Genomic DNA, 26214 nt, shown 5'->3' with positions numbered 1-26214 from the left:
GGCAACGAAAAGGATGATAAAAATATTAGCAGAAGCAAAACATTGATGTTATTTGTAAGAAATTTAATTTATTATTAGGGGGGTGTGGGGGTTGAAGTTTTCTGAGTATCATCATATTTGTGTTAATATTTTCTTTGAACTATTTTCGTGTTCATCAGTTCATACATTTGTAATGTAAATGCCATTAACGTTTTTAATTATTTAAAATGAATTTAGTCTTTTTCTTATTTTGAAAATTTTCACCTGTTTAATAAAAGAACTAACCGTATCAAAACTTTCAACGCAAAATGAAAAAAAGGTTCGTCACAGTGCATCAGAATGCCTCTTTGGTAGGTCATTTAATGAAGGGCATGTCACAGTAATATATTTTAGGGCAGTAGAAATCGGTACATTTATTTATATTTTCTACGTTTTGGAGTTAAGTTAGCAGCGATGAGGTCTCTGAAGTCTCTAAACTAATGTTTCTTTTTTTTTTTTTTAACTTATCTCGTACATACCAAATGCTTCAAGCAGGGTTGTTCGGTTTAAACAAAGTATTTTTTTTTTTTGAAAAACTGAATTGTTTCCAAATGTTTCCATGAATTTTATGTATGATTGGAAGATGTTAAATCCAATTAATGCAAAGTTTTAGAGATAAATTACATATTAATAAATTTGCAAACTTTTTTCTTTTAATGTATTGCAAATTGGTAAATAGTTCTTTTCTTTCTTTAATCAATGCAACTTTTCTTATTAGGTACATAAATATAAGGCAGACTAACTATGTTTTTCTAAAATTAGATATAGGGAAAAAATCCTAGTAGTTTTGTTCTAGAGACGTACCGAGTAGTACTTTGGCCGAGTACCGAGTACTCGGCCTTTCACTACTCGGCCGAGTTACCAAGTACCAATTATGTTTTAAGAAGAACCACCGACACACATGTGATGAATTTTGAACTTATTGGAATAGTAGTATAGACCTCATTGTCCATATAATAGTTTTTAAAGCTAAATTCCTTCTGAAATTTAATTGTGCATTATTTAAAAAAAAAATTTTGTGTCAAAAATTTTACAAAAAAATAATTTTTAAAATTAAAAATAAATAGATAAAAGGTATGATTAATCAAGTTGGAATTAAAACAAATTACAGTAAAATCACTCTAATGCGGACACTAACAGGACATTTTTTTTTTGTCCGCTGCAGAGAGGTGTTTGCAGGACGGGTTTAATAATGTTATTTGCATTGGAACTGGGGAATTAAAAATTGTCCGCCTTTAAGGGGTGTCTGTTAGGAGGGGTTTCACTGTATACCAATCAATTATAGTTCTAGTCCGCCAAACATAAATAATCTTTAAAAGCAGATAAAACAAATGTGCAGGAACACTGCAGACACTTGTTTCTGCTCCCCCCCCCCCCCCCCTGTACAAGGAACTTCTTTTTCAGTGCATAACATGTGAGCTAAAGAATGTAAAGACATTCGACAAAAAAAATCAGACTTTTGTCCGATGCCTTTAAATCCATGAGCTTCCTTTTTGTGCATTGAAAAAGGAATCCCTTGTAACGTTAAAACATGTATCTGCAGAGTTCCTGCACTGTTCTTTCAACATTGTTTTATTTCCTTTTATTTTTTAAGCAAAGGTATTGATATTTTTTATAACTAATTTTTGTTTGTAGCAAAAATCCATTTTTAATATGAAAATTCCATATCTTCTACACTTACCTTTTTTTGCATAATTTTTAATAAATAAGTTTTATTAACTTTGGGGACATTAAAATAAAGATGTATTCCATTAAATCATTACAAACTTCATTATTCTCAAAATTTAAATTTGACTTATAAATTTTAATTGTAAATGATTGCAGAATATAATGCTTGCTCTCTTTTTATATAAATTTTAGTATCTGTCTCGGACAATATTCAATTTTTTGCAACTACTCGGTATTGGCCGAGTATCTGATCAGAATTTGGCCGAGTACCGAGTACTCGGCAAATTGGCCGAGTACCGAGTAGTTACCGAGTACTCGGTACGTCTCTAGTTTGTTCTTTATCTATTCATTTATTTTTCTTTCATTTCTCTTTTACATTTCAAAATAGCCCAAAAAGTATATTTCAGCCAAAATTTAATTTTATCACCTAATTTGCCTTATTACTTAGGAGTTATAGAGATAAATCATGAATCATTTAAGCAATCTGTAGTGTATATAAATCTAAATTCTAGAACAGGGATTCTCAAACTGAGTGCCCCGGCACCCTGGGGTGTCTTAGGAGGAGGCCAAGGGTGCCGCAAAATATCCATGTTATTAATATGTGTATGCTAGGGCGGTTTCCCAAATAATAATAGATCAATGAGGTCATCCTCCCTTTTTTTGATGCAGCATAGTAAAAATTTGCTTGATCGTGATTTTTTCGTCATCAGAAATCTAACTGATGATAAAGTGTACTTGCAGTTTTTAATGACCAGACAAAAGTAATTACAGAATTTGAGTGACTATATGGTCTTATTTTGCTGTAAGTTTTGGTTCTTCATGGTTCACTGTACGTTGCTAGTATAAAAAAGTCATTTATTGTTCTTGTAGCCTAATTTATGTAATTGACGAACTCGCGAGGACAAAAGTCGCTGAGTACGGTAATTTTTCCCTGTGATTTGATGACCTAGAAAAGTAGATTGTTGGCTATGGTTAGTCTTCTTAGTGCTCTGATGTCCTTATAGTGTGACACGGAGAATCGGGTGTAGGATATGATCATGTGCTGCATAAGATGCACATATATTGAATGAAAGGAAAGAAAGAGGACTGTAACCGAACCAAGCACTGCGACCAGAGATCAATTGTACTAGTCGCCAAACAGAAGTCTTAAAACAGAACAATAACTGAAGCAAAATTCAACAAACACATAATAGGAATGCTATGAATCACCCATGGTTCAAGCTAATGACGATCAAGGTGTTCAAACCCAGGGCCACATTATGGCACAAGTTGCGCCATCAATATGTTTGGGGGGGGGGGATTTTCTTAATTTTTTGGCTTTATTTATTTGAATTTATTTATTGATTTATTTTTAATTTAAATTATTTATTTTATTTTATTCTGTTTATATTTTTTTTTCATTTATTTATTTAATTTGTGTCATTGCCAAAGCCAGAACTTTTCAAATAAAATAATGGTAATAATAATAATTAAAAATAAATAAAAAATGTTTCAAAAATAAATTAATTTAAAATATTTTTTAAAAATAGATTATCTGAAAAAAAAATTAAAAAAGTTAATAAAATGAAAAAGAGAGAAAAAATAAAAAAGGGAAAAAGGATTGAGAAAAAATTTTGGGGGCAAATTTGCGCTATTGAACTGGGGGTGGGGGGGATGGACGCCCCTGTTCAAACCTATAGGCAAAAAACACTTCAGAATTAATTGCACATGATGAAACAGTTTCCTTAATAAAGAGACAACCCCCAGAAAGAGTTAGATCCTTATTGACACCCATTAAAGCAAGGTGTCGCTTTAAGGTGCAATGACCAATAAAAAGATTAAAAGCCTTCCTAATACTATTTTTGTTTAGAAGCCTTTTGCATTTTCAACATATGATCCTAGAAAGAATTAGGACTCCTTCTTAGGATGACCAGCTGAATACGTTCAATGTCATTGTGAGGTAACTTCTCCGAAGGGAAGGTTTCTCTCACAACAGCCATCATAAACATACTCCCTGCTTGAGCATAGGACTATGGTTGACCTGTCTGTACTCTTAAAGATGCAGCAGTTTGTGCAGGGGGTGGAGTTGAAACCTCCGACCAGGGCCGATCCTAGGGTGTCGGCCGCCCTTGTGCAAAGAGCTAATGTGCCGCCCCTCAAGAGTAATTTGCATATTTTGACTAATCTTTGACGTCCATATAAATATTTCTTCAAATTTCTATATCAAGTTCTAATTTAAAAATGAAAAAAAAAGGAAAAAAAAAAAAAAACCAGAATTATGAACTTATAAAAAGGAAGAAAAGTTTTATAGTAAGAAACTCCTTAGGTACAATTTATATCTTTGAAGAAAGTAATAGATACCAAAATTTACTAGTCGTAAAAACGCATTTTATAGTATGTCTTCGGTGACATTTCGGTGAGAAAGCACGGAGGAGGAGGAATCATGGGAGGGGGGATTACTCCCAGAAAATTATCGAAATTGGCGTACGAAAAATTGTTTTAGTAATCTTTGGTTGTGTTTGGTTGCAAGGAGAGAAAAGAATCGGGTATATTCAAGGTGCATGGAGAAATTTTCAAAATTGACGTCAAATATCGCATCTTTAGGAATGTTTTCGAGACTTCAGGGGAAAAGTAATGCTGGAGTTCTCTCCTAAAATTCTTTCAAAATTGAAATCAATTCGAAGCTATTTTTTGTAATCTCTGCTTAGGAAAGATCGGTGCTCTTCCCGAAAATTTTCCGAAACTGAAGTTTTAAACAAGCAGTTTTGGGTTATCTTTGTTGACGTTGCTAGAGGGAGGGAGATACAATCATCTCCTATCGAAAGTTTTTGAAATTGAAGTTTTAAACGCAAATTTAGGCTGTCTTTGGTGACGGTAGGGGATCTGGCGGCTTTCCTTCGGTAATTTCTCGGCACTATTGTTTCAAAAACCCATTTTTGGCTGTATATGAAAACGATAGGAAAAACGTGAAAATATTCCAAACCGAAATATTTTTCGGAGCTAAAATCCATTTTAGGCTATTTTTGGGAAGGAAGGGTTTCGGGGCTCCCAAGTGGATATTTCTAAAAGCGCAATTTTATGCTATCTTTGGTGACGTTAACAAAACTGGGAAGCTTCGGCGGATCTTTCGGATATTTTTCGATATTAATATCTGAAAAACACAACTATAGACTTTTGTCCATCTCACTTCGACGATTGATGGGTATATGCCCTAGCGCCGTAAAAAGTTACATAAGCCAGGCAATTCTCCTCCAGAGTTTTTTTTAGAAAATCGTATTTTACGCATTGTTTGATAACGATGGAGCGGGCGGGGGTTCAGTGTGCCCTCACGAACTGTTTTTTTTGAAACTGAAGTCAATTTCAAACTGAGGGCGCGGAATTAGAGGCCTCTCTAAAGACGCTAATTGAGACTATCTTTGGTAGTAATATTTGGGAATGGATTTCGGGGCCCTCCATCGCAAAAATTTCGAAAAAGAAATACGAAAAATGTCATTAAGCAAATTTTGATGACATTAGAAGGGTTGTCCTCTGAAAAAATATTTTGGATTTTAAAGCCAACATTTTCAGGCTATGTTTGATTAAGTTAAGGTGGAAGGGGTGAATCAGAGATTTAATTGGGTTTCTTAAGATCGGTGGTTCAAACAGTAAAATTTTCCGAAATTAAAGTCCTATAAAAACGCAATTTTAAGCCTTCTTTAGTCTCGTCAATTAGGTCATAGCATTCTTTTGGATCTTCGTTTTGGAGCTACGTTTAAAATTTACTACCCGGGGCAAGAGCTCTGATCTGAAACGGGGCAGTTCATTCGTGATCTTAATTCGAAAAAAATGCTGTAAAGGGGGAAAATTACAAAACTTTAGTTTGTTATTTATATATGTTTGACTCTCAGGGGAGTCGCAATTTTCCACTGTCCCTCCACGCATCCGCGATTGTTGGAAAATAATTTCTTGTTTGAAATGCTTATGATGAGAGTATCTAATCAGTATAGCATTTTTTAATTTAATTAAAAAATGTCTTCATTGTTTAGGTCTATAAACGCTTGGAAGGTAAACATTAGTGGCCGCCCTCGGTGCTCCTTTTAGAAGGCACCCTTTCATGCTTCAGGAGGGGGCCATTTTCCTCATTTTCCCTCCCCTGTATCCATACCTGATTACCAGTTCTGACACAAATTTTGCAACCAAATGAAGCATGTGTGTAAAGAGTAGATATTAATTAACAATAAATCAACACAATGTTCCCTAACAATCTGTTTTTTCTTAAACTATGCTATGCTGTCGGGAAACTTACTTTGATAATTGAACATTTAAAATTCAGCATATTTATTTGACTTATTCTAAGTTATCTTGTGAGAAAGTCTTGAAGAATTTTGCTTGATTGAAAGAATTATATGATGCGACCTGCGGCCGCCCCTTGCTTTGGCCGCCCTTGTGCGGTGCACACCCTGCACACCTGCTAGGATCGGCCCTGCCTCCGACCAAAGATGTTTGGTTTCTCCTACCTTCTTGGGAAAGGCTGGCCCAGTAGTTTCTGCCTCCTGTACCAGTTTTCCCCTCTCCTGCCTGCACCTGTTGTATTTTTCTGCAAAATTGAGTACTCCTTGCACCCATACTGCAGAGTCGGTGGGTTGCAGACCTGCACCCTCACTCCTGTCGGTTGGTGGGTTGCAGACTCACACCCTCACCTCCTCCAGCAGCAAGGTTGCTGGTTTTCTCCTTCAAGCCTCCAACTCCATGGCAGCTGGGAACTGTGAGGTGGTAAAAGATCAACACCCGCACAACCACCCTGTACGAGTGTAAGGCTAAATATGAGGTTTCGCCCGGTTCCTCGAAGGGACTGCTTAAGACATCAAACAACCCAGATGCCATCCATCCATCCATCAGCACAGTGCCTCATACCTTAGATTGTTTGTCCATTTTAGTTGCCTCTTATGACATGCATGGGCTACGTTAGGACTATTCTGCTACGGTCACCATACGGAGATGCTCATGTATGCTAATTGTACACATCAAGGACCGGAGGCGGCAATTAGAACTAAAAAGTATGGGGGGGGGGGGGGCAAAAAATTTTTTTTACCTCAAAACAAACTTTTTCCTAGATATTTAATCTAATGAATAGACAGTTCACAAAATATTTTGTTGAAAATTAGACCCTTCACAATATTTTACCGTTCATAACAGACCGTTCACAAAACTCTTCCTTTGAAAAAATGAACCATTTAATGTTTTTAAAACAGATGTTTTAGAACTCTACCTGAACGAAACATACAATACCTGAAATTTTTAGCATTTTAACTTTCTTACACGCCTATCCCGATCATATACGAATTGCAGAAGCCATTTTCATTATCTTCCGTAAAACTTGCTCATTTAATTTTACTCTCTAATTTCAACGTTTGGACATAAATTACTTTATTCTTACCATTAGTCTGAACCTTGCTTGGTTTTCTTTGGTCTGTAAACTCGTCAGTTTCTCAAGTTACTTCAAAAATGTCAATCCTATTGCACTTGAATTGATTCAAACCATTAGCATTCTTAACTGTTAGCATTTATTTTTTATCAGGTTGTATCTTTGGTATATAAAGATGTTGAAACATTAAATTGATCTAAAACCTTGATTAGAGTGTTTGCGATAGGGTTAGAATCCAGAAATCTGGGAATTCAGCAGGTCTTGTAAACTTAGGCAAATGTTATAAAATGTTGTGAGTAGCACAAGTCAAGGATTTCATTTTTTTATTTTCGTTGCCCATTTGAAATTTTGTTTGCTATGTCAACTATGATATTAATTGTTCCAACAGTTCTTAAAAATTTCTGCTCAACAATTTTTTCATTTCTATTTGCATAGTTTTTCTGCTTTAAAAAATGCATTAACTTATCACATATTATTTCTTGATCTTTTTTAGCCCATGTTCAAAATTGCAGCTTCCTCTTTATTTAATACTTAAAAATGTTTATACTACTTAAAAAATCACAATATTGTTGGGGGGTGGGGTGGCAGAGTTGAAAAGCAACTATGTGGACTTTGATAATAAATAATAGATACTTTTAGTACAATATCTGTTTCAAATCAAATAATTGCTGTAATCTGAAGAACTTCATGCACAGGAAACTTTTTTGGGAATCGAGTAAGTGAAAAAAATAAAATGTACAATTTTCAGTTTCTTTTAAGCATAATTTAAAGTAAATGTGCATTATGAGCAGTTAGTAGAATTTATAAAGATGTAACATTACTGAATAAAATATGAAAATAATTTTACAATAAAGATTTTCCCAAGTTTACTGGCATTGATAAATCAAGGTTTCATTTATATCACCTCTTTGTCACAATATTGTTGATAGTTAAAAGCAATAAAGAATTATCATAAATCATACAAAAAGTGCATTATAATTCAAAAGGTCCAAAATTTTCTTTTATCCTTAGGGCTAGAGTTACGAAGATGAATGTCACCGACCAGAGTATACGCATAATTTTTTGATTTTTAATTTTTTAAATAACATTTGAAACTAGGGAAGAGAAGAAAAAGACTAAAAATTGTTGTCGTTTCAAAGAGAGTCATACCATTGAACATAACAGGCCGCAAGGGTTAACTTTGCAATCCGTAGGTTTCGCACCACTGCATTAATAGTTGCAAAGAAAAATGACAAAGAATAAACTTGAAATGGAATCAACTGAGGGGGGGGGGGGAATTTAAATTTGCAACTTTGTTGAAATAACAAAAATATTAATGTGTTTAAAAAAATGAAAGTTTAGCTCTATGTCAATAAAAAGAGGGTACGAAAAAACTAGAAAGCCGCTGTTGGCAAGACATTATGAAAATGACTTTTGAACAGAATTTAATATCTAGGTAAGAGCTGGTCATTTGCAAAAACATGGATATTGCACATCTTTGAAAGTGAAAAGACAGGGTGGCGACAGATCAGGGAAAAGTTGGGGAACTTTATCACTCAGCGAAAAATCAGGGAAATATCAGGGAATTTTCAAAAAAACAACAAAAATTCAGGGAAAAATGATGAAATGAAGAAAAAAAAATTATGCTTTGCAAAATGAAGTATTTTTATTCCCTAAGGGTTTTTCACCAATTATTTGTTTTAAAAAAGTAATATTAATGCGGTATGATTATGCCCCATATTTGTGCATCTTTTTTCATCAAGGTCAAAGTATTCAATCTCAGGATGAGCTTCCTAAGATTGCTTCTGTGTCTGTAAAGTTGTTCATTTTAGCTAGCTTGAATTTTCCTTCTAAGCATTCCATGCTACGTAAAATAAACAACCCTACAGGCAAAGAGGAAGTCATCATTACTGACTTTGCTGTCTTGCCTTTACTCATTGTCTTGAAGTATTTAGCATACTGTTATCACAATTTCAAGATAAAATCTTTCTTTTTTTAATAAGGCTGATAAAATCTTAAAAGTTATCACTTGGCGTTTTTAATTTATAGCTAAAATTAAATTTTGGCTGAAAATGATATTTTTTTTTTTTTTTTTTTTTTTTTTTGCTATGGTATTATTTGCTGTCACTTCAGATTATACAAAGGGTTTTTTTTTTCAAACTTTAAAACTCTTTTATTTTAAAACCATATACATATATATTTTGAAATTAATTATTGTTTTTGCATTTCAATGTTGTTCATTACTAAAGTAATCTAAGATTTTTCTTTCGGCCACTAATGAAATCATTTGAAATTGAGTTGTGTACATTAAATATATATATATATATATATATATATATATATATATATATATATATATATATATATTTAACAGTTAAAATGACCTATTCCTTCATTAAAACCTAAGTTTTTGATTAGAGAATAGCTCAATATGACTGGTTGTTGAAAAATTTCAATTTGTTTTACATAAATATATCTATTAATGATTTACGTAAGTAAAACTACATTACTTCTATACTTTAACTATCACTTATCATTCTTGCAGCAACAATTATACTACTTGAAAATTCAGTTCAAGATTATTTCCATTAGTTTCATCATGATTAGATATGTCTTTAAGAGTGGTTTTGATAATTTCTTAAAATTCTTATGTTAACTGGTTCCTGGAAGTAAAGTATTTGTTTTAGATTTCCTATAAGATTTCTGTGCGGAAAATTTAATGTACTGTTTTTACCAAAAAAAAGGAGCATCTTTTAATATATATTTTTAATTTACAGCTTAAACCGTTTTAAACACTGCATTTTATTTAATATGCAATGCTTTTCAGGTAGGGCGAAGAAAGAAAACCATTATCATTGGTAACGTTAATCAGGGAAATTTGGTGAACTTATTAATCAGGGAAGTCAGGATACATAAAAAGTAGTTGAAAACTTTGTACTGCATAGTGAATAAAATATGACAACGTATATAAAGTACAAATTCAAAATGAAAAAAGGTTAAAAAACCAGCAAACAGCTGTTTCGGCACTCTAAAATACAAGTGCCATCATCAGTGCAATTAAAAACGAAGACAGGTTCAACCCGACTAAAACACAGTCGAGGCGAACATTGGAATGAGAGACGAGTTGTAAAAGATATGAGAGCAGTACCGGAAACGATGATGTCAAGGTTACGTCAGAACTACAGAGGACAGTTGCACTCAGGAGAAAACATCACGGACAAAAAATAAATCAAATAACAGACTTCCAAACATTAGGAAAAGGGGGAGTGCTAGACAAATCATTGACGATTAAATTAGCATTTTTCCATATGTAAGGTCAAGTAAGGGAACTTTTTTTTCTAGTTCCTGTCGCCACCCTGAAAGAGCAAATTTTGGAAAGATAACTACAAATTCAAGTGCTTTCTGGCTACTTAATATAAATTAGTTTAAAAAATTATTATTTCTCTTTTTTGACTCTTTCTTTGTGAAAGTACTATAAGGGATAAAATGTGTTATTAGTTTGATTAGTCAGTTGTTATATAATTAACTGTGGTCAAGCTACCTGTTTGTAATCAAAATTTTTAATTATCCCTAAAATTTTGCCAAAGAGTTCTTAAAATTTACCTAAATTTTTGAATGTGTAATGGACAGTAAATTGCTTACATGTTATAGAGACTTTACCGTCCTAGTTGTAGGAGCAAATGTTTTTTGCTTCACAGCTAAATCTATTATTTTGTAGTTCTGTTTTCTTTTTTTTTTCTATCTTTTTGTTCAACAGTGATATTTTTTGACTCTTATCAATAATGATTAATACTAATTAATGTCTTTCATTAATGACATTTATTTTTAAAATATGATGTAAAATTTAAAATTAACAGATTTCTGATTAATGCCACTATCTATTTCTTTAGATTACTGTTAAATTGTAGTCTGTTCAACAACTTCTCCTTGCCTGTGAAGTTAAGAATTATCTCTGGCTTTAATAATTGATTCGAATAATTATTAAGTGAGTAGTTGTTAAAAGATTGATTCTTATATTTTTAAGCTCATCATTATCATTTAGATCATCTGTTTGCATTTGCAATCAATTTTGAAAATAATGCTGCCTATTATAACATTTTATTTGCTTTTAGTACATTTTGTTAATTGCTATTTTGTTGTGAAATGCTATAACATGCAGTTTGAGACTGGTACATATAAATATCAAGAAAATTGTCAGAGATGAGCATTCTGTAAGCAATCTCATTTCTTAGTTGTCAAATAACATATAGATCTTATTCTTGAAGCAAATAATTAGTGGAAAGAACTTAGGTATCAATGTTTTCATGAACTATAAATTTGAATGTTTGTAAACTTGCAATAGTTTGTAAATTTGCAATTATGTTAAAACTAGTTAACCATAAGAGTTGCTTAGAGTTAATTACATGAGTTTAAGGATGAGAAATTCATTGAAACTCCTGAATTTGTAGGATCTGCAAATTCTTATTTAAAATTAATGGAATAACATTAACTGAAACTGGCTAGTGTTTTTCAAATTCAAACTGCATGTGGTGTATCAACCTGAAAATGATTTCTCGCCCCTGACCTCCTGGCACTTGAGCAATATTTTGATGATTAAATGCAGTGTTCATCACCCTAGGGATTTCAAAAAGTTTTAGTCAAAGACTTAATTTTTAAAAACTTTAATTGTGAATTTTTATTTATTTTTTTAAGCAAATTTTAATCAGAAAATAAAGTACAGAAAAACCTGTGAAGTTGACCACCTGTCTAAATTGACCACTTTTTCCAGGCACGGAATCAGCCCTATATCATATAAATCAACCTCTGTAGGTTGACCACTAAAGTAGTATACCGTAAGTGGTCAACTTACACAGGTTTCACTGTATTAATTTTATAAAATATGCAATGCAAGTGCTCTTGTACTTTAAATGCACAGTACACTTAAGTTCAATGAACACTTAATATCAATGCATAGGACATTGAATCCCCCCCCCCTTTCTTTAAAAAAAATTCGTAGGATTTTCTGTTTGTCGTTACTTTTGCCACAAAGCAAAGTTTCGTTCACCAAATTTACAAATTTATAGCATTTGGGATGGTGGCTAATGCTTAGTACGTGCCCTGAAATGAAATACTCAGCCAACTTTGTATTGCTTTTACTTTTTCTGATTCATTTTTCAGACTTAGGCATATATATCTCCCTTTATTGTATTCTGTTTTTGGTGTAAAACTATCTCAAGCTCACAGCTATTTTCCATGTTATATACTAGTTGTACACCCAGGGCCTGATTACTAAATAGTCCAACTAGGCTGTGGCCTAGTCCCCCCCCCCCTTTTTAGGGGCCCCTAAATGGCTAATTTGTTTCAACCAATGGCTAAAACTGTTTTCGGCAATGGCTAAAATTGCAAGGGTTAACTACATAGGAGCCCCCAAAAAGTATATTTCCTAGGGCCCCCTGATATCTTAATCGAGCCCTGAGTACATTTAAGGTTACTTCCAATCAGGGCCGATCCTAGGGTGTCGGCCGCCCGTGTGCAAAAACCTAATGTGCCGCCCCTCAAGAGTAATTTGCATATTTTAACGAATCTTGAACGTCAATATAAATCTTTCTTTAAATTTCTATGCCAAGTTCGAATTCAAAAAAAAAGGGGAGGGGGGACAGAAAAATGATCTTACAAAAAGGAAGAAATTTTTTATAGAAAGAAACTTCTTAGGGACAATATATATCTCTGAAAAAAGTAATAGATACCAAAACGCATTTCATAGTCTTTCTTCGTTGACATCAGAGAAGGGACAGCGGAAGGGGAAGCGTGGGGGGAGGTGTCAGGGGTTCAGGTGAGGATGATTGCTCCAAGAAAATTATCAAATTTGGCGTATGAAAAATATTTTTGGTTAATCTTTAGTTGTGTTTGGTTGCAAGAACAAAAGAGTCAAGTATATTCAAGGTGCATGGAGAAATTTTCGAAATCTACGCCACATATCTCAATTTTAGGAACTTTTTCGAGACTTTAGGTGAAAGTAATGTTGCAGTTCTTTCCTAAAATTCTTTCAAAATTGAAATCAATTTGAAGCTATTTTTTAAGACCGTAGCTTAGGAAGGATCGGCGTTCTTCCCGAAAAATTTCCGAAACTGAAATTTTAAACCCGCAATTTTGGGTTACCTTTGTTGACGTTGCAAGAGGGAGGGAGATTCAATCGTCTCCCATCGAAAGATTTCGAAATATAACTTTAAAACGCAAATTTAGGCCGTCTTTGGTGACGGTAGGGGATATGGCGGCTATCCTCCGGTAATTTCTCCGCACTATTTTTTCAAAAACCCGTTTTTGGCTAGATTTGAAAACAATAGGGGAAACGTGAAAATATTCCGAACCAAAATTTTTTTCGGAACTGAAATCCATTATAGGCTATTTTTGGGAAGGAAGGATTTTGGGGCTCTTAAGCGGATATTTCTAAAATCGAAATTTTATATTATCCTTGGTGACGTTAACAAAACTGGGAAGCTTCTACGGATCTTTCGGATATTTTTCAACATTAATATCTGAAAAATATAACTATAGACTTTTGTCCACCTCATCTCGACGATTGATGGATATGCCCTAGCGCCGTAAAAAGTTACATAAGCCAGGCAGTTCTCCTCCGGAATTCTTTAGAAACATAAGTCCCAAAATCGTATTTTAAGCCTTGTTTGATAACGATGGGGCTAAGAGCGGGCGGGGGTTCAGTGTGCCCTCACGAACTGTGTTTTTGAAGCTGAAGTCAATTTCAATCTAGTTTAGGTAAGAAACTGTGGCTCCACGGAACCATCTAAAAACGAAATTTTCAGGTATAGTGATTGCGTTGGAGAAAATTGGGATCCGGGGTCTTTCCCCGAAAGTTCTTGAAACTGATGTTTGATAAACGCAATTTTAGTTTGTTTTTCAATACGTTAAGTGAGAGGGGGGTGGAATTAGAGGCTTCTCTAAAGACGCTAATTGAGACTGTCTTTGGTAGTAATGTTTGCGAATGAATTTCGGGATCCTTCACTGCAAAAATTTCGAAAAATGCCAAAGCAATTTTATATGACGTTTGGTGATAGGAAGAGCTGTCGTCTGAAAACACGTTTTGGATTTTGGAGCCAACATTTTTACGCTATGTTTGATTAAGTTAAGTTGGAAGAGGTGAATCAGAGACTTAATTGAATCCTTAGGATCGATGGTTCAACCAGCGAAATTTTCCGAAAGTAAAGTGCTAGAAACGCAATTTTAAGCCTTCTTTAGTTTCATCAAGGAGGTAATGGCATCCTTTTGGATCTTCGTTTTGGAGCCACATTTAAATTTACTTCCCGGAACAAGGGCCCTGTCCTCCTACCTGATTTGAAACCAGGCAGTTCATTCAAGAATTTAATCAGAAAAATTATCGTAAAGGGGGGAGAAAGTACAACATTTTAGTTCGTCATTCATACATGTTACTATCAAGGGAGTCGCAATTTTCCACTTTCCCTCCACGCATCCACGATTGCTAAACACATAGTTTGTTACATAGTTTGTTGTTTGAAATGCTTGCGAGAGTATCTAATCAGTATAGCTTTTTTTTTTAATAAATAAAATATGTCTTCATTGTTTAGGTCTATAAAAGCTTGGGGGTAAACATTAGTGGCCGCCCTCGGTGCTCCTTTTAGACAGCACCATTTCATGCCCCAGAAGGGGACCTTTCCCCTCCCCTGTATCCATGCCTGATTACCGGTTCTGTCACAAACTTTGCAACCAAATGAAGCATGTGTGTTAAGAGTAGATATTAATGTACAATAAACCAACACAATGTTCCCTAACATTCTATTTTTCTTAAACTATGCCATGCTGTCGGAAAATCGACACATACTTTGACAATTGAACATTTAAAAATCAGCATATTTATTCTACTTATTATAAGTTATCTTGTGAGAAATTCTTGAGAAATTTTGCTTGATTATAAGAACTATATGATGCGGCCGCCCCTTGCTTTGGCCGCCCTTGTGCGGCGCACACTCTGCACACCTGCTAGGATCGGCCCTGCTTCCAATGCTTTGACTTCATGTATGACGTTTCTGAATATCCAGATTCAGAAAGGTTATGCAAATTCAAACTACATTGAAACCCTTTAAAAAGGCGATAGTGATGAAAATGTATGCTTGTGCCTACAAAATAGAGGAAACTAGTTGGGTAATTTTCCCTAAACAGCACAATTTGGACAAGGCAAGGAATGGAATTCACTGTGACAGGGAAATGACACTTAGAGGAAATAATGAATTTTACTGATGGTATTATAATTTATGTGGGAAAAGGAAACACTATTTTTATGAAATTAAAAAATATCCAATGTTGTGGTGTGCAAAAAGTAATTATTGTGGTCATTTGTTTCCCTTACATGCGACAGAGAAATAACAACAAAGAAATGACAAAAAATAAAGTTAACTTATATATTGTCATAACTGCAAGCAACAAAAAGCAATGTCACTTAAAGTCAGGTGGAAAAACTCTTTCCAAACAAGAGTCAATCACTCATTGATTGATTATTACAAAATTAAATTAATTATCAGAGACACAGGGGTCGAAGTAGTCCTATATATCCTATATTTTCAACAAAAAAAAATCAAAATCGTCCTATATTTCCTATATTTTTCAAAAATGTCCTATATTTCCTATATTCCCGTTTTATACCATATATGGGCAGTTCTCAAAAGGTGGGAGCAAACACAGACCTCAACTTTGAAGCTTCTACACCAAATAACTTTCATTTTAATTAACTCAAAAATTTTTGAGTTAAATTATAATACTGTATAGAGACAAGAATTGACATAAATTATTGAAAAAATGCTCTTTACATGCCCTTAAAAAAATATTTTCTTTGCTAAAAGGCGCAATTTTGGACATACCAAAACGTTAACTGAGCAAATGTACCATTAAAGAAAATTTTTTTAAAATTATTTCCATACGTTTCAAAAAAAATTTAAAGGTATGAATCTTACACTGAATAATTTTTTGTTAATATTTTACACAAATAACAAAAGTAAAGACAGATTATTCACTTTGTAAACGATTTTAGAAAATAGTAAGTTTGAAATTTGATGCATGTCCAAAATTTACGATCTTTACAATGCTATTTTTTGAGAACTAAGTATATGATGTTTTCATTTTAAAGGTGTTTATCGAGCCTCGGAATCAATTTTTAATTGTTTAAAAGTGTTTTCATAAGCTTTTATGCAGTATCTTAGAAGAAAAATAATTTTTTTTAAACATACATGTGAGATGTCCAAATGGCGTTACGATCTTGACGCCGATAATTCTGTCCATTTATTCATAATTTTTGATGATCTACTGTCTTCTAACCTCAATAAAAAACGTTATTATAATGTTATCTTCTTTAATCCATTGGTATTCTGCATAATTAATATGTTACACATTGAACAATACATAAATTACAGTAGAAACATGGCTGCTTATGATCGAACCGAAAGCCATTTTGCGCTAAAATCGCCAAGCAAACATCCGTTGGCGACAACACAGTATACGATAAGCTAAAGGTTACCAGAGGGGAATTCCAATTTGAGAAATGTAGTTTATCTTCAGTTGTACCAGTTTTGGCGACTTTATCACCTGCGCTAGCATTTTTTTTTTTTTTTCCCCGCTTTTATTATTTTAGAATTCTTTTTCTCTTCTTTCTTTTGGAAACATAATTTAACGATCTCCAAATAGAAATACGAATTTCTTTCTTCAATAATTTTTTTAGACATCATTTTAATTCTTATGACATTAGAAAAAATATTCATTATTAAAACTGATGTCACTTTTTACAATTGTATTATTTTTAATTTGAAGCTTTTTAACCTTGCATCAATTTCTTCAAAATCATTCCAAAACTTTATTAAATGTAAGGAGCAGCATGTATAGCCATTCAAGTATTTCATTAATATCATCTTTATTATTAAATTGCAAAATTTAAAAAGTAGTAAATAAAATTTTCATTGGAAAAGTTAAAAATCAGATTAACAATTGTCAAAAATTGTGAAACTTACGTTATGATGATGTCCAAAATCCGTTACCTACAGGAAAACAATGTCCAAAATCTGTTACCTACAGATTGTTGATTTAATTTGCTAATTAACAATTTTTACAAATACCTGCTGTCTTTTCATGTTCATATATTGTGTTCTAGGTATGCATACTATAGAATAAAATCAAAATTGATGTCAAATTCGAAAATTTTTGAAATTGCTCAAAGTTAACTTTTTTGTTCCCACCTTTTGAGAACTGCCCATATATCTTTTAAAACGAACGGTAAATAAACTTTCTGACATCGGATTTTTCGCTGAAAGTACGTGCCCAAACGAATTTCAAATTAAAAAACTGAACTGACTCAATTCTGCAACAGGCATCTTCTCTCATTAGCTACAGCAATGTCACGTCACTACACTGATTTTACTGCTTTTTGCCATTTTTGCAACTGTTCAGTGCCCATAAGCAATAGTGAATTTTCGTAATTGAGGCAGCATGCTAAAACATTCAAGCATAAAGAAAACTTTGAAAAACGTCTGAAGGATCCTTCTCAAGCTCTGTTTGTTTTTAATACAAGTGGTAAAGAGTTCAGTTTAGATATAAAATCTAAGAGCAGTGGAATTAGTACTTGGGTCATGAGTGAGGAAGAAAGAATTAAAATTATCTTTGTTCAAATTTTCTTTAGTTATTTAGTCTATAAAGTACACTTTTTCAAAAATCATTCTTTCAACTACAGGAAAGTCATTATAGATGTAAGGTATTTTGTTTGAGGGTTTTTTTTTAAATAAAATCATTGATAAGAATAACTGAATAATGTATGATATGTATTATTTCTTTTTTCATAGCAAAATTATTCATATAATGTGTCCTATATTTTTTGTGGAAAATGTCCTATATGTGACAAGTCGGTCACTTCTACCCCTGGAGACTAATGACAGTCATTATAAATACTTAACAAGATTTTACTTGAGATCACTCAATTATACTTGACTCCGTGTATTTTTGCAAAGAGTACCAATTAAGATTATTTCTATGATGAGACCACAATTCAAAGACTTAAGTTATGGGTTAATACAACTATTACCAGATGTAAGAAACGTTCATTCCATTCAGGGGAATGACAAAAAATCAAGGACATGTTTAAATATTTTTTTAAATACTGCAAACCTTGAAAAGCTTTATTTTTCTATTTTACAACATTGCATAACAGTTGTTAATAGGTTAAACAACAATTTCTTGACAAATATGCATGGCTTCCTGAATCTTTAGAGCTAATCTTGTTTTAAGGTGGAGACAGGGACACACAGGGAAATGACATTTATCTTGTAAAGAAGTTATTTAAATATATAACAATAATAGAGAGTTTATTTTACAGTCATAAAACCATGTTGTTAAAGCATTCTAGTGTCAGTTTTATTTCTATACAAGTTAATTTGTTATTTTTGGAGCAAGGAGAAGAATTTAGCAGTGTAGGGAAAATGACCCAGTTTGTTTTGCCTTTTTATTTTATTTTGATAAACTATCTCATCTCCTTGAAACTCTACACCAACTAGGTGGTGTACCCCCCCCCCCTTCTTGAGAGCACCTGGTTGGAGGGAATCTGAATATTTTGCCTGTCACTTATACAAATACCAATGTGACAACCAGCTACAGCTCTGGGTCCAGCTAGGCTGGTCCTTGTCAGTTTATTAGTCCCCTCCCCAATGAAGATCAATGGCCCTCTTTAAGCTTTCCACCCCATTGCTCATTACCGTCTCTTCTGGTAAGCTGTTCCAACTACTCACACAACCCTATTTAAGTTGTAATTTTTCCTAATTTCCAGTGTAGCCTGAGATGTGAATAGCTGAAAACAATGATACATCGTCCTGCTTTCCGTGCAGAAATTTAACACATTCACATCTTTCATTTTGATAAATTTAAACAATTGAATCATATTCCTTCTGACTCTCCTTTATTCCAGGCTATACACATAGTGAGATAAAAATATAAAGTGTCTGCGAACACAACTCAAAACTATCTGCAAGTATTTAAAAAAATATACAGTGGGTAGGTAAAATTTTCAGTAATGCAATGCTTATTGTGCTTTCAGTCATGTATCTATGAAAGCAAGGGATTAATTTCATTAATTTATCTACAGATTTTCAAGATAATCATTGCTTAAGATTGACATTAATTTAAAAAATTTGGAGCAAAGTATATATTTGCAGCAAATGTACCTGCACAACGGCAAATGTATCTGCGCACGGTGTGCGCATGTGGGTCTACATTATCTAGCTATGGTTGTGCATAATCAGAATGTGATATCTTTACAATCTATTAAAAGTAATTTTGTACTGAATACAAAATCAGAAGTAATTTTGTACTGATCAGACTTTTTTATTCAATGTCAGATATGAATAGATGTTCTAGTTATTGTTAACATTGAAATAATCATAATTAACTCATTTTTACATTGGCAATAAGTTGAAGTCATCCCCTTTTTAGATTCTGAAACATGGGTATTGTACATGCCAAAAGTCCTCCACAGATGAGAAATGCGACCCAGGAGCAGTGGAAGCCACTGGATGAAGTGTCTGCTAGAGTTGACAAAATTCATTTTGATGGTATCAAAAGAACCAAAGATGATGTTCTTCTTCATGTAGTTGGTGAGCTGCTCCAAGCCCAAAGCATGGAAGAAGTTGTTCTGAAAGCTCACGGTGTGAGACAGCAGTTGGAAACATTGCAGGCTTTCAAAAGTATTGACATTATTTTAGACACAAGCACAGGCCCTGATGCATCTCCCAATGGTCTGGAAGTTATATTTAATGTGAAAGAACGCTCTCGTGTTGATGGAAACATTAATATCATGACAGGCAACAATGAGGGAAGTTTGCTGTTCAGGCTACTTCTACCAAATATGTTTGGAAGAGGTGAAGCTCTGTCCACAGATTATCAGTATGGCAAAAAAACAGCAGGTTTCAATATAACATCAACTAAGCCATTTCTTAATTGGGCAAATCCTAGATTGAATCAATTTGTGTTTGGAAATACAACCGAGTATCCATGGAGTGGATATCAGGAAAAGCTTAATGGACTTGGAGCTGAAGTGTCATTTGAATCTTCGCCTCAAGTACAACATACATTGCGCTGGGAAGGTGTATGGAGAAACTTGCGATGCTTGTCCCCAACAACTCCTTTTGAAATAAGAGAGGAGGCAGGGCATACTGTCAAATCATGTGTGAAACACATATTGTGTATGGATCAGAGGGATGACCCTTGCCTACCTTTCCGTGGAAGCTATTTTAGATTGTACCAAGAATACGCCGGCCTAGGAGGAAATGTTAGTTTCTTAAAGCATGAAGTTCAATACCAGATCAATAAGTGTGTCTTAGGGGACTTGGTTCTTCAAGCAACATTGATGGGTGGTTTAGTACGTACTATAGGTTTAGATCGCTCTGTCCGAATTAATGATAGATTTTTCTTGGGCGGACCTTTATCCTTGAGAGGTTTCAGTATGAATGGAGTAGGTCCACATGCTAATGATTGCTTTCTTGGTGCAGAGGCGTATTGGGCTGGTGCATTGCATGCCTATGCTCCTTTACCTTTTCGTCCCTTAAAGCAAGTCCTTGATAAAATTTGCAGAACTCACTTATTTTTAAATACTGGCAATATTGGTAACTTTGCATTCACTGATGATTATCATCATAATACTATGGTTTTGTTATCTCGTTTGAGGTGGTCATGGGGATTTGGAGTTGTATTAGCTGTGGGCGGGATAGCACGTTTTGAACTTAATTACTGTGTGCCTATATCAAGTCAACCAGGTGACAGAGCACAAGAAGGATTACAGTTTGGTTTAGGTATTAACTTTTTGTAAAAACAAGTAGAACATGCTGTCTATTGATATTTTCCTATAGCATCATTTTTCAATCAGATTAAAAAATAAATAATGTTTTTGAATTTGTAGATGAAAATTCTATTTGAATAAATTACCTGAACTTCTTTATTTTGTTAATGGATGTCTTTTCCTTCCATAAGAGTGAAATCTTTTCTACGACCAATCTTTTATTTCATGGAAAAAGAGATTAAGTCAACCAAGGCTGCAGCTGGGGAGGGGGGAGATATAGAAATAAATCCTCACCAAAGCTTGAGAAAAAATTTAATTTTTGACCATAGAAAAAGACTTAAACTAACTGTATCCCCCAATAAAAAAATTTCAATTTTTAAATTATTACATTCGTTTGTTGTTTTTTGAGCTTATTCCAAAAAAAAAAAAAAAAAAAAATCAATACCACTGAACATTAGTTACTGCTTTGAAAGAACTACTAATTTATTATTATTACATTTTAGACAATCATTATTGGCATGGTAAGGTAAAGAACATTTGCATGCATAATTAGATACTTTTCTTAATCAAATATTTTCTGTACAGTATTATATATACAGTATTTCAGTCATTTTTTGTCAAAACAGTTGCTGTTTTTTTACAATTGAAAGCAAAATAATTGTTTTTGCTCACATTTTAGCTACAAAACTCACTTTGGCTTCAAAATGGTCTTTTTTTTTTCAGTCCCCAGTGGCAGCTTTGCAAGTCTTACATTTATAAAATACTTATGATTATTTTCTTCAAAAAATGCTAACTTCAACCTCATCATGGGCATATCCAAAGGGGGCACGATAAAGCAGCTGCCCCACCTTCCAATATAGAAAACATTTAAATAAAACTAAATAAACAAAGAATAAAATTTGATTAATCTACCGTTGCTTCAATTTCTAAATAAATGGATAAGTTCAGCTGTAGTAACTAATTTTGAAAGTGTATAGTTCTTCCCAAGGAGCTAATTGACAGGGGTAAGTTATTGGTGTTTACTGTTTACTTGAGTTACCATTGCAATTATGATGGTAGCTCAAGGTAAATACAGCACATAAAACACTCGCTTTCCCACTAACTCCCCACAAAAAAAATTCTGTATTTTGCAAAAGTGTTTTTAAGGCAAAATTATTCGGACCGTAGCTTTGCAAAAATTCAGGCACAAAGAGGAAAAGACTGAATCTGACTCTTGGGAATTCCAAGTCTTCGACTCCGACAACATTGGCAGAACTGCGGATTTCGGGAAAATGACATGTGAACTCCTTGAATTAAAAACTTTAGCTCCTCAGCCTTGGTTTTTATTTTGAAATAATTATTGTTTATATGATGTTTTATTCATTTTCACTCTTAAAGTTTTAATTTATGTATTCAGTGTAAGGCGGAGAAATTGGAGTATTCTTATTTCTCTACATAAAGATAGCACAGACTTTTTTTTTTATAATGAAAATTCTGCCTGACATTTTGTAGTTTTTTATTTATTTTGAAAGCATTTATTCATTTTTTAAATTATTTTTTGGCAAAAGGGGAAAAGCAAACTTTTTTTTTGACATAGTGAATTTAGTTTAATGAGCTTGTTTTTTTTTTTTTTTTTTTTCATTCTTTTTAAAAGTGATTAAAGTTTTTTTTAATGGAAAAAAAATATATTGCTGCTTTTGTTGAAAAGGTGCTACTACTTTATTTGTTCATTTATTTTTATGCATCTATTTGTTCAGATGAGTGAGGTGTATTTTATTTCTAGAAATCAGGTGAAAATGTTAAAAATTTGTCTGGAATAATTTCCGATTTTAGCCAATTTTGAGAATATTGATCAGATAATAGAAAGTCCATATTGGTATAAAAGAATGTAAGCTTGTTTAGTTTTGGACAGAACATTTTGTTTTAAAAGCAAAATATTTATTATGCTTATATTTTTGAAGTATACCGATTTATGATTTTTATGGATCCTTTTTCGTGAAAGGAAGCTTTGTTAGGAGTCATTTTAGCACAATTGTAAAAAAAAAATTTCATTAACACTGTCACAGTAAAAGGAGTTACATATTAACAAGGACATACTGGTTAAAAATTTACAATAAAGAAAAAGTTTCTTGTAGAATTAAGGACTAATAATAGGCTGTTATTCACACACAAGAAGCAGGGGGCTTGACTCGAGATTGCAAAACTATTTTTACTCACGTTAAAATGGCCAAAGTACAGGTCATTCCGCTATAGAAAACGTTGGAAAGTGATAAAAGGGTAAAAGAAGTGTTAAAGACTTTTGAAGCAAATAAAAGGCTTGTAAAGAAAAGGAAATCAATTTTTGCACAACAATATCATTTGGAAAATGCTTGATTTTTACAACCTTTTTTTGAGTATGTAATTGAATTTTATGTTTGTTCTAACAACTCAAATTTTGTAAACATTTTTTGGTAGTAGAATTAAGTTTAATCTATATAAATAAAAAAAGAATATTTTTGTGTGTATGCATATATGTATGTTCCCTATACAAATCCAGTTTAAGTCGGATCTCCACCAAATTTGGCAGAAGTACTTGAGCACCGGAGAAGGAACGTAGAGGGGTTTGCTAACGCCAAATAAGAACCGAACCATTCAAATTTTAATTTTAGGAACCGAAAAAGAGTCAAATGGGTCTTTCTACCAGAAATAATTATCTAATTTTCTTGACTTAAGTCCCATTCAAAAACCCGCCAAAAATACTCCTGAAATTAATTTACTTCCTTTGAATTTCAGAAAAAAAACATCTGTAAAGATCACTAGAAGAACAATTAAAAGCCTTTTTTTTAATTCTAATGGAACAGCATTTTCATATTAGAAAATTCTCGTTTGCGCTATCTCATTTTAAATTAGCTTGAATAAAACCATTCAGAAGGTTGCGACTTTTTTTCTTGACTGACTAAATAAAATTTTGTTTTGAAGTAAAAATTTCCCCTTTTGATAATTTTGTGATTTATCTTTCCTTTTTTTTTTTGGAACTGCCAGCAGACAATAATCAAGGATTTTAGTAGTATTAATAGAGGGTTGCATTTATTTAGTTCTTGAATTTTTGATTTGTCGTTTTTATTAAGAAAGATTATTTTGATAGGAAATTTTACAGTATTTTTTTTCTCCAATTCAAGCCTGGTTGTTGAACACGATCGACATACCTTTTATTTTCGAGGTAGATCAATCAAAGGCGGGCCATGCAGCTAGCTTATAATAACATTAAACTGTATTAATAAATAATTTAGGTCAACATTCATCAACCTAGATTTTCTTTTTCTTCAACCACCCGAAAAAGTCTAGGAACTTCATTTTTGAAACAACTATGTTTTCAGCCTTGAAAATGCAAATAATTTCTTAGTAGTTGAAGTAAATGCCTCAAACATGAACATTGAAACTAAGGCATATTTTCTCTTCTTACAAGCTAATTACTTCCTTCACACTACTTGAATTCAGAATATAATTATTGAACATTATGTTTAACAGTGCTAAATTCAATAAAAGCAAAGCCATTAAATTTCTAACAAATACATTTATTCCATCTTACTGTATAACTGATAAAAAGAATTTCATACTTATCTTTCATGTTAGCAGATTGCTTAAGTTGAAGAATTACTATATTTTGTTTCTTAGCTATACAGAAGAAATGTCGTGAACACCACACTAATTCCTCGTATGCCATTAATCAATGTTTTTCAATCCTTAGAAAGAATAGGTGTGCATACTTTAAAAATTTAAAGAAAAAGAATTTTTTTGTTAACATGTGAGATTTAGAACTGTACAAAAACCATATGGAATGTGCACCAAAAAAAAAAGTAAAAATAGTGTATATATGGGTGTGTTAGAGTGAGCAAAAAAGTATTTTAAATCATTATATCCATTGTGTGTTGCAAACTGATGCAGAAGAGACTGTGTGTATTTTTTGTGTTGGAGATTAATTTTCCAAACTGACAATTTTTACCTTAATCCTAGGGTAATGGTGCTTAAGATAGGAAATATTGCCAAACTGAAATAAGATTTAGAATTTTTTTTGGTAACCAACATGGCAAAAGCTAGCAGATATCTCACCAATTCATGACATTACTTCAGTCCAGATTGAAATTAACACTGATTTGCTCAAAAAAAGTTGGCACCCAATTGTTGCCCGAAAAAATCTTTTGGAACATCTGAATGCAACCAAAAAGGGAGGTAGACAACTAGACCCGAAATTCACCCTATATACGAAATATAGACCTTCTGCAGCATACCATTAGAGTTCTGTATGCGCATACGAACGTCACAAGAAAACTTGAGATAATTAATTTAGGGAATGGTCAAAATGAAAATTTGGGCTAGCAATACATTCTTACTTATGTATACGAGGGCTGTTCAGAAAGTATCGAGACTGAATTTATTATGCAACTAGTGGTCACCGGCACAGCTTTGCCCGTCGTAGAAAATTAAAAGATCTTTTGGTTTGCCTGTATATTTACAAATAATGTATGATGAATATTCTCGCCAATTGGCTTGTGCCCATGTTACGGTCCCACATTATAATTTCGTAATTTACTCGTCCATCTTATGATAATTTTGCTCGGGAAACTCGGGGGAAATGTTCTTAAAATTGGAATAGAAAAAGAACCACATCAAATTTTCGAAAAATCGCTTCGAGGTGCACACACTCATACTACATAACTTAGTGCCAAATTTCCTCTGACTTTGGGATGGCCTGAAGCTGCTGTATTAAATTGTTTTATGGTTTCAATGTCCTGAAACCGGTGTCCTTGATCTTGGGAAAGAGGAAGAAATTGAGGTGACATGTCCAGCAGTAGGGAAGATGTGCTACTTGGATTGTTCTGTCAGAAACTGCTGCACAAGATTGCTGGTGTGTGCTGAGGCTCCGTCATGATGAAGCATCCTGTGAGAGGATGCCCTCAACACTGGTCATTTTCTGTGCTGATTTCAACATCTCGTAGGTTTCGGTGACCATTTCACCGAGCTTAAAGCAAAAATTGATACAGATTCGCTGCTCTGTGCTTTTACATTTTCTGTTTGACGAACGTATGCAAAAACTCTACATGAAAGAAGTCAGTGACTGAACGGCTCACTGTGCACACATGCCGATTTTTGTGAGACGAGGTGAAATATGCGCACAGTCCCACCGCTAGGGGGTTTTCTGGAATAAATTCAGTCTCGTTACTTTCTGAACAGCTCTTGTATATGCTGGGGCTGGGCGATATAGGAATTTCTACATTGCGATACATCATTTTTTGACCTTTTTACAAAGTATTTCATAAAAATTTCAAAAATATGTTATACCAGATGCTTACAAACTGATGAAGCACCAGTCAGAAATTAAACAAAAATGAGCTGA

At 33.3% G+C, this 26214-nt stretch overlaps 1 protein-coding gene across 2 annotated transcripts; it reads left to right on the top strand.

The window, feature by feature from the left end:
• Positions 1–21018, top strand: LOC129227640 (sorting and assembly machinery component 50 homolog). 2 transcript variants are annotated; one of them, XM_054862230.1, is made up of 3 exons: positions 1–54; positions 10939–11033; positions 19520–21018. In XM_054862230.1, the coding sequence occupies exon 3, from the start codon at positions 19530–19532 to the stop codon at positions 20889–20891; it is 1362 nt and encodes a 453-aa protein (XP_054718205.1). In that variant the 5' UTR covers positions 1–54; positions 10939–11033; positions 19520–19529; the 3' UTR covers positions 20892–21018. The 2 variants fall into 2 exon arrangements, with proteins under 2 accessions (XP_054718205.1, XP_054718206.1); XM_054862231.1 differs by lacking the exon at positions 1–54 and adding an exon at positions 311–329.
• Positions 21019–26214: the final 5196 nt, after the last annotated feature.

The sequence above is a fragment of the Uloborus diversus genome, chromosome 8 (assembly GCF_026930045.1).
Source record: "Uloborus diversus isolate 005 chromosome 8, Udiv.v.3.1, whole genome shotgun sequence".
In the NCBI taxonomy this organism is placed as follows: Eukaryota; Metazoa; Arthropoda; class Arachnida; order Araneae; family Uloboridae; genus Uloborus; species Uloborus diversus.
Note: the sequence above shows the minus strand (reverse complement) of the source record. Positions and strands in the feature narration are given on the sequence as shown.

Coding starts and splice junctions, on each gene's coding strand:
- LOC129227640 (XM_054862230.1), top strand. CDS start 19,530: ATGGGTATTGTACATGCCAAAAGTCCTCCACAGATGAGAAATGCGACC.